Genomic DNA, 9,919 nt, shown 5'->3' with positions numbered 1-9,919 from the left:
AGAGACCGAACGCACAGGAAGGGCGGGCGGGGGAGAAGGTTCCAAATCGTGACCGGGAGTCCGCGATGGACTAAGTTGGAGAAGGGGGCATCCATAAACCGGATGGAAACCGGATTAGCTCGGAAGCAGCGAGGCTCGCGGGACGATTAGGGGAACTTGCCAAGCGCTGCCTCACCCCGCTGGGGACATGGCGACAGCGCAGGCCGAGGCAGCGGCCGGCATCGAGGGGCTCCCCCCGCTGCCCAAGGGGCTGAGCGGGATCCTGAACTCGGCCGGCGGCTCCTGGAGGGAGATGGAGCGGCTCTACACCAAGAAGACTATGATCCAGGAGGAGCTCAGCCGTCCCCGGCCGGCCGCAGGCAACCTCCGCCGGAGCAGACCGGCCAACCTGGACGCGGCGCTCGCGTCCCTGCGGAAGGAGATGGTGAGTTCTCTCTCTCACACTCACACAGACAGTGGGGGGGATCTCTCTCTCTCTCTCTCACACACACCCCCGGGGGGGGGGGATAGGAAATGTGTCCCATCCACCACTGACCCTCCCATCCATTGGAAGTCAAGCAGAGGTGAACTTGCTGGGAACTCCGGAGCTGAGCCCGAGGGGTGCGTTTGCCCCGTCTCTCTCCCAGCTCCTACACAGGATGCGGCAGCAGCCGCTGAGGGAAGTGAGAGCGTGATACGGGAAAGGAGAGAGGACCCTGCAGGTGCCGAGGTTGACACGGTTACCCGCTCCGGGCAGCTGCCCCCTGCTTACTTCATTCTTTCTGTCCCATACCATTATCTGCCTCGCCGAACCCTGGCGGATTCACCCCCACCCTCTCTCTAACCCAGTGACGGGGAACAGGAACCCTGACTGATTCCCCCTCTCTCTCACCCAGGGGTGACCGGTCAGTGATGGGGAGCAGGAACCCTGGCTGTTTTTTTTCCCTCTCTTCCCCCCCCACTCTCTCTCCGCTCCTCACTCCCTCCTCTCCTCACTCCCTCCCCTCCCCTCTCCCTTCCCTTCCCCCTCTCCCTTTCCTTTCCCCTCCCTTCCACTCCCCCTCCCCCTCCCCTATCCCTCCCCATTCCTTACCTCTCCCTCCCTCCCCCTTCTCCCCTCCTTCCCCCTCTCCCTCCCTCTCTCCCCCCCCCCCCCTGGATTACAGGGCATTTGTGTCGGTAACAAGCTGGCTACTGGGCCCCCTGTCAGACCATGCCGTGCCCCTCACCAGTTCTGTCCTCTCCCCTCCGCAGGTGGGCCTCCGGCAGCTGGACATGTCCCTCCTGTGCAAGCTCTGGTCGCTCTACGAGGCCATCCAGGAGTACAAGGGCCTGTACCAGGACGCCAGCGCCGCCGCGGCCCCCGAGGGCCCCTTCTCCCCGGAGAACAGCTACTACGAGGAGGAGGAGGAATACGAGGCCGAGCAGGCGGGGGACGAGGCACCGCGCAGCAGTCTGAAGGTTCCCCACACCCAGAACTCCCGGGACAAGTGGCTGGAGGACTCCTTCCACATCACGATATGAAGTAGAAACCGTTGGGACTGGTAGTTTCCGTTCTGAAAACTGGTTTTGGTCACCTTTTGTGTTCTGCTGTCTGACACCTTGACTTCACTGGGAAGCGTGGCGGTTAGCGCGACGCGTCGCCGTACCAGCGTCCCCGGGTTCCATTCCCGCCGCGGCCTGTGAGGTGTTTGTACATTCTCCCCGTGACCGCCTGCGTGTCCACCGGGGGCCCCCACTGTCTGAAGACGTACCGGTTGGTAGGTTAATTGGTCATTGTAAATCGTCCCATGATTAGACCAGGATTAAATCGGGGGATTGCTGGGCGGCTCGACTTGAAGCGCCGAAAGGGACTGTTCCACATTGTATCTCAATACGTAAATAAAACTTACACCCTAAGGTATCAAATGCAGAGTTAGTGCATTCAGACCATTCAAACATGCTAATTCCCTTTCTCAACCTGCTCTTCCTGACCCTTAAACCCATTACCAATCAAGAACATGACAACCTCTGCCTTAAGTACTTGGCCTCCACCATCTAAATGGCAACAAATTCCACAGGTTCATGGCCCGAGAGTTGAAACATTTTCCTCGTCTGAGGCGGTGCCTTGGGACGCTGCACTCTCCTACCGATGGAAGCATCCTCTCCAAGTTCACTATGTCCAGGATTCGGTAGATTTGAATGAGGTTCCCCCAGGGTTGGGCGCTCCCTGGCCTCTGGGTCAGTGGCGGTGGGGCAAGGCCACAAGAATAGCAGATTGACGTGGGAAATACAGAAGTGGTCCCTCAGGCACTTGGGGAAGGCTTGGTGGGACAGTGTGGAGGCAGATTCACTCTGCGACTGACCTCCTTTTTCAAAAATACAAAATATCTTTTTTACAAATTCAGTGCTATATATACAAAACAGTGATGAACACAATTACTTCACTACAAATAAACAATACACTTTAAACATCTCCATCTCTGTCATTGATAGCAATAACTCCCCATGGAGCCCAACGGTCCTGGAACGCCTCTAAGGTCACCGTGGACTGCGCGTGTTCCTTCTCAATATTTACCCAGGCACGAATATACCCCCTAAACATTGCCAGGCAGTCTAACCGGGCAGATCCTCCCACCACCCGTTCCCAAGACCCACGGATGGCTGATTTCGCCAGCCCCAGGAGCAAGTTGACAAGGACATCCTCATCCCTCCATGCCCCCCTCCTTACTGGATAACCATATATAAATAGGTGGGGCAGCTGTCTGATCCCGGGATTATGTGATGGGACAGTGTGGAGGGAGCTTCACTCTGTGTCTGACCCCGGGAGTGTGTGATGGGACGGTGTGGAGGGAGCTTCACTCTGTGTCTGACCCCGGGAGTGTGTGATGGAACGGTGTGGAGGGAGCTTCACTCTGTGTCTGACCCCGGGAGTGTGTGATGGGACGGTGTGGAGGGAGCTTCACTCTGTGTCTGACCCCGGGAGTGTGTGATGGGACGGTGTAGAGGGAGCTTCAGTCTGTGTCTGACCCCGGGAGTGTGTGATGGGACGGTGTGGAGGGAGCTTCACTCTGTGTCTGACCCCGGGAGTGTGTGATGGGACGGTGTGGAGGGAGATTCACTCTGTGTCTGACCCCGGGAGTGTGTGATGGGACGGTGTAGAGGGAGTGTGTGATGGGATGGTGTAGAGGGAGTGTGTGATCGGACGGTGTAGAGGGAGTGTGTGATGGGATGGTGTGGAGGGAGCTTCACTGGCTGTCTATCCCTAGGAGTGTAAATTCATTGAAATGGACTATGTTGATGATAATTTCCATTTTTGATCTACTTGCTTATCCGAGTTAAGGCAGCACAGTAAGGTTGCAGCTCGGGGTGTTGGAGTCCATTCTGGTGCCGTCTGTCTCCTTTCTGTAACTGCGTGGGTTTCCTCTCACAGTCCAAAGACATACCGGTTGCCAGGTTATTTAGTCATTGTAAATTGTCCTGTGGTTCAGCCGGGATTAAATAGATGGGTTGCTGGTCGGCGTGGCTCGAAGGGCCTGTTCTGCACTGTATCTTTAAATAATTAATTACATTGAATAATTAAATAATTACACTGAATAATTAAATGAGACTGTCAGGATGCTGGAGCAGGGATGCAATCACAGACCCAGTACTATGCGCACTGTGATATTTACTGAGTAACAAATCCCGAGGTGCAAACGAAGTCGGCATCAAAGTTCATTCAGGCCGAGATCAAAACATCCAGAGAAATCCAAAAACCAGAATCTGGAAACAGGCAGGGTCGATATTCAGATGGACAGAGTACAGATACAAATGCTGGAAAGGCTTAGGGAAATTCACTGGCACAATCTGGCAACAAACAGGTGAAAGCACAGGACTGAAATACACTGACAAGAGACAGAGAGGCAGATGATAGGTGAGCACAATGAGACACAGGCGGCAGCAATACAAGTAATAATGAGAAACAGGTGAGAGACAGAGTACTCAGTGATACAGGGGCCGGAGTAGAGCAGGAGCAGGGACAGGAGCACATGGCAATACAAAACCCACAGACTGACAGCTAGGGGGAATGTTACATACCTCATGGAGATCTTGTGACTTTCTTGTGAGAATGATGTAGTGGTCTTTTGGAGGTCACCTGATGTGATTTTCCCGCCAATGTGAGGTCACGTGATGACATGTTCGCCACGGGTATAAAAGGGAAGACCCCTGGTGGCGCAGTTAGTTTTCCAGTTAGAACGTCAATGAGATACTCCACTCCGCTGCATATTTGCATTATGACGCAGTTTTGATTTTAAACGGAGTTTTATGTTCTATTGTAAGGTACAAAAGTCTGGGCCGGCAGTTTGACAATCACTGCCAGGTTTGTTAATGTATCTTTTCAGTAACATTGGAGAGTGAGAACCGGACCCTGAAGGAGGCGTTCGACGGGTTTGGAAAGGATCGACCATTATTGAATTCGTTCAAGATCTGCATGAGATAGTCTCTGCTAAAAGTGGCAGAAAGGGCAGTGCAGGATCTATTCTACGGAGGAGGAAGGTCAGTGCCTTTAAACCGTTTTATTTCCATCGTCGTGAATCCTGCGGACGAGGCGGGATCCGGCTGGGAGTGGCAGTGACGTCGTGTCTTCGAGGAATTCGCTACTTCATGAAAGTCTCTCATATAAATCTCCTGGACTTTAAAATTTACCATTCGAAGAACTGTGTTTGAATTTATCGCTTTAAGAACTGGTTTCACATTTATCACTTTAAGAGCTAGTACTGAGTGGCCGCATAGCAGTTTACTTCCAGTTAGGGTTTCCGTTTGTTTTTTTTTCATTAATAAATGCTTGTTTGTTTATAAATCCTGACTCAATATAGTCATTAAACGCAAACAACAGGAATTCTGCAGATGCTAGAAATTCAAGCAACACACATCAAAGTTGCTGGTGAACGCAGCAGGCCAGGCAGCATCTCTAGGGAGAGGTACAGTCGACGTTTCAGGCCGAGACCCTTCGTCAGGACTAACTGAAGGAAGGGTGAGTAAGGGATTTGAAAGTTGGAGGGGGAGGGGGAGATCCAAAATGATTGGAGAACACAGGAGGGGGAGGGATGGAGCCAAGAGCTGGACAGGTGATAGGCAAAAGGGGATACGAGAGGATCCTGGGACAGGAGGCCCAGGGAGAAAGAAAAGGGGGAGGGGGGAAAACCAGAGGATGGGCAACGGGTATAGTCAGAGGGACAGAGGAAGAAAGAGAGAGAGAAAGAATGTGTGTATAAAAATAAATAACGGATGGGGTACGAGGGAGAGGTGGGGCATTAGTGGAAGTTTGAGAAGTCGATGTTCATGCCATCAGGTTGGAGCCTACCCAGACGGAATATAAGGTGTTGTTCCTCCAACCTGAGTGTGGCTTCATCTTTACAGTAGAGGAGGCCGTGGATAGACATGTCAGAATGGGAATGGGATGTGGAATTAAAATGTGTGGCCACTGGGAGATCCTGCTTTCTCTGGCGGACAGAGCGTAGGTGTTCGGCAAAGCGGTCTCCCAGTCTGCGTCGGGTCTCGCCAATATATAAAAGGCCACATCGGGAGCACCGGATGCAGTATATCACCCCAGTCGACTCACAGGTGAAGTGTTGCCTCACCTGGAAGGACTGTTTGGGGCCCTGAATGGTGGTAAGGGAGGAAGTGTAAGGGCATGTGTAGCACTTGTTCTGCTTACATGGATAAGTGCCAGGAGGGAGATCAGTGGGGAGGGATGGGGGGGACGAATGGACAAGGGAGTTGCATAGGGAGCGATCCCTGCGGAATGCAGAGAGAGGGGGGGAGGGAAAAATGTGCTTAGTGGTGGGATCCCGTTGGAGGTGGCAGAAGTTACGGAGAATAATATGTTGGACCCGGAGGCTGGTGAGGTGGTAGGTGAAGACCAGGGGAACCCTATTCCTAGTGGGGTGGCGGGAGGATGGAGTGACAGCAGATGTACGTGAAATGGGGGAGATGTGTTTAAGAGATGCGCTTTGCTAAACATCTACGCTCTGTCCGCCAGAGAAAGCAGGATCTCCCAGTGTCCACACATTTTAATTCCACATCCCATTCCCATTCTGACATGTCTATCCACGGCCTCCTCTACTGTAAAGATGAAGCCACACTCAGGTTGGAGGAACAACACCTTATATTCCGTCTGGGTAGCCTCCAACCTGATGGCATGAACATCGACTTCTCTAACTTCTGCTAAGGCCCACCTCCCCCTCGTACCCCATCTGTTACTTATTTTTATGCACACATTCTTTCTCTCACTCTCCTTTTTCTCCCTCTGTCCCTCTGAATATACCTCTTGCCCATCCTCTGGGTCCCCCCCCCCCGTCTTTCTTCCCGGACCTCCTGTCCCATGATCCTCTCGTATCCCCTTTTGCCTATCACCTGTCCAGCTCTCGGCTCTATCCCTCCCCCTTCTGTCTTCTCCTATCATTTCGGATCTCCCCCTCCCCCTCCAGCTTTCAAATCCCTTACTCACTCTTCCTTCAGTTAGTCCTGACGAAGGGTCTCGGCCTGAAACGTCGACTGCACCTCTTCCTACAGATGCTGCCTGGCCTGCTGCGTTCACCAGCAACTTTGATGTGTGTTGCTCAATATAGTCATTGTTGCCAATCACGTGACAGGAAACGCACAAAAAGGGAGTTCAACTGAAAGTACTGACAGACACATTGATAACATCAGTTCACCAAATGCTGAAGCCCTCCTCCAATGTCTTTTACCCTCACTGGATAACTCCCTTTGCTGACTCCTCCCTCTGCTGTACGAGCATGTGACCTGGGCACAGGAAGATCCCACTCAACCCCTTGAGCCCGCTCTACCATTTGGTGTGACCGTGGCTGTAACCGCAATTCCACAGTCATTGTCCGGCCTCTTGCCTACAGCGCCTTAAAGGCCCCTTTGAGGATGAGGCTTGCCACCCATCTTAAACGTTGTATCTTTCAACAGTGGCTCCCAGCTAAACGGTAGTATTGTGGGCATTCGAGTTGAGTATGATGTTTCCTTGAGGCAGGGGTTCCCAAACTTTTTTTTTAACACTGTGGACCCCTACCCTTAACCGAGGGGTCCCTCGACCCCAGGCTGGGAACCTCTGCTCTAAGGGGCTGTCTACTGGGTCCTCGGGTGGCTGTAGAGACCAATCCTGAGTCTGCATCACAATAGGTTCAATAAGTACATTTAATGTCAGAGAAGTGTAAACAATACACATCCTGAAATTCTTTTTCTTCGCAAACATCCACGAAAACAGAGGAGTGCCCCAAAGAATGAATGACAGTTAAATGCTTACAACCCCAAAGCGCTCCCCCCCCCCTTCTCTATGGAACTTAATCCGGGATGTTAGGGTGGATTGGCTCAATGGTGGATGCCTGTGTGTGATTTTGGGAACGCTGATCCAGGGGTGGCCATCACATGGACCTTGTTAGGTTCGGTCCGGTGCCAGAATGCAAATCAACTCAAAGATTGGAGTACATTTATTATCAAAAGTATGTATACACTATACAACCTTGAGATTTGTCTGCTTACAGGCAGCCACAGAACAAGAAACCCGAAAGAACCCAATGTAAAAAAAAACAACCTGGAATGCACAGAGAAAGAGAAAAAACAACAACAAATTGTGCAAAGAATAGAAGCAAAGCAACAGCATTCAGGATGAAATTGAGTCCATAGACACAAAGCTCAGAGTAGGCCCACAGCCTCAGTGTCAGTTCATCACACAGCAGGGCAAATCAACGTGAAGCTCGCAGGGGCAAAGCCTGGAGCAGCCTCACGGCCTCAGTGCCATGCAGAGTGGGGCAAATAGCGGGCAGGACTGGGGACCACTTCGCAGCGAGACTTTGTGAGACTTTCTCCGCTAAGTCTCACAAAACGCAATACCAACACTGAGTGGATCTTAATCAAGCGCCTTTATTACTTGCAAGGGGAAAGCACACCTCCACTCCCAGGGATGGCAGGAACTTACAATACAGTTTACAAAGCAGTCCTTTTATAAATAAAGAGCGAGATGAGGTTATTAGACAATAGACAATAGGTGCAGGCGTAGGCCATTCGGCCCTTCAAGCCAGCACCGCCATTCACTGTGATCATGGCTGATCATCCACAATCAGTATCCAGTTCCTGCCTTCTCCCCATAACCTTTGATTCAGCTATCTCTAAGAGCTCTATCCATCTCTTTCTTGAAAGTATCCAGAGATTTGGCCTCCACAGCCTTCTGGGGCAGAGCATTCCAAATATCCCCAGTCATTATCAATACTCTTCAGAGATTGCCTAGCCTGGTGTCAGTGGTCGCATAACTGGCACTTGTGATATGCATCAGCTCCTCCATCTGCTCCCATGGTCCCACATGACCCTGATCAGTGGGACGGGGGGCTAAGCAGGCGCTCATCTTGTCCAAGGGTGACCTGCAGGCTAGAGGAGGGAAGGAGAGCCTTACACCTCCTTTGGTAGAGACATACTTCCAACCCACCACTTTGACAGGTCTTTGCCGTTCATTTTGGACGCCAGGACCCTCATGGGTGCTGAGCTGGGTCCACAACTTTCTGCAGTCACCATACCAAGCTGCAGGAACACTTCCTACGGTGCGTTGGTAAAAAACTGGTTCAGAGTTGACAGGGACATGCCAAATTTCTCTGGCCTGCTGAGCAAGTGGAGGCATTGGCGAGATTTTGTGGCCATGACGTCAACGTGGTTGGACCTGCTCAGGGCATTGATGGTGTTCATGCCCACACCTGGGGCATTGTTGCAATAGAACGAAGCGTAACAAAGGCTAGCCAGATGGGTTCTTGGGAAGGGAGGTTTATCGCATGAGGAGAGAATAAAGAGGGTGGGCTCAAGCTCTGAGAAGAGTGAAGGATGACCCCATTTAATCATACAGGGTTCGACAATATAGAGATAAGTGTTTGCCATGCCTGGAGTGTCTGGAACTAGGGAGGGTGGGACTGTAAGGTTTCGGAAAAGGGTCAGTCAGCCAGAAACGGGTGTAAAGAAAGTTCTCCCCCCAGGCTGTGGAAGTTTGAATGCTGGGGGGGGGGCGGTGTTGCTGCAGAGGTACCATCACCGAGTGTATGCAAGGCAGAGACCGATAGTGTCACGTATTAAAGGGTAGTGCTGCCAAGGGAAGAGTTGGTATTCAGGGCAGACTGGCCGTGCCCCCACCTCTTACGTTGGCACTCGCCTGTCTGGGCATGAAGTGGAAATCAGACTTGGGTTTATTGTTGTCTGCACCGCCTGCTGCTGTCTGTAAGGAGCTTGTACGATCCCCCTGTGACTGCCCGAGTTGCCTCGGTGTGCTCTGGCTTCCTCCCATAGTTTACGTCAAGTCGGCTCCGCCATTCCATCATGGCTGATTTATTATCCCTTTGAACCCCACTCTCCTGACTAATAGAGAACCTATCAATCTCCGCTTTAAATATACCCCCATGACTTGGCCTGTGGCAATGAATTCCACAGATTCACCACCCTCTGGCTCAGTACATTTCCAATAGTGGGAGAGTCTAGGCCCAGAGAGCACAGCCACAGCAGGGAAGTACGTCCCTTTAGAACAGAGATGAGGAGGAATCCTTTTAGCCGGAGGTTGGTGAATCTGTGGAGTTGGCCGCCACCGTCTGCGGCTATGAGTTCATGGGTGGTGTGGCTCGAAGGATAAAATAAAATACTGGCTCTCACCAGCAACGCTCACGTCCTGCGCTACAGGTAAACCTAATCTCACTGGGGCTCCCAGTGGCTGTGACTATTGCCCCGTGGAAATAAAAAGGAAAGAAAATATGACAGAAGCTCACGGTGGTTTAGGGTTGAGTTGAGCCTGTTGAGATTCAGAGATAACAGGAGCTTCAAAGCGGGACTGAGGGGAAATAATTTGCAGGGGTGGGGGATGGGAGCATGAGGTGCAATCTCGATGGGCTAAACGCGCTTGGTACCTGCCGTCATCCTAAGCGGAGATCTTGATTCTCCATGC

At 52.0% G+C, this 9,919-nt stretch overlaps 1 protein-coding gene across 1 annotated transcript; it reads left to right on the top strand.

Annotated features, from left to right (window-relative positions):
- On the top strand, positions 1-2,397 carry LOC134339774 (leucine repeat adapter protein 25-like). The gene is made up of 2 exons (XM_063036544.1): positions 1-424; positions 1,234-2,397. The coding sequence occupies exons 1-2, from the start codon at positions 188-190 to the stop codon at positions 1,501-1,503; spliced, it is 507 nt and encodes a 168-aa protein (XP_062892614.1). The 5' UTR covers positions 1-187; the 3' UTR covers positions 1,504-2,397.
- The last annotated feature ends 7,522 nt before the right edge of the window (positions 2,398-9,919 follow it).

Source organism: Mobula hypostoma, chromosome 30 (assembly GCF_963921235.1).
Source record: "Mobula hypostoma chromosome 30, sMobHyp1.1, whole genome shotgun sequence".
In the NCBI taxonomy this organism is placed as follows: Eukaryota; Metazoa; Chordata; class Chondrichthyes; order Myliobatiformes; family Myliobatidae; genus Mobula; species Mobula hypostoma.
This window is presented reverse-complemented; position numbering and strand designations above follow the sequence as displayed.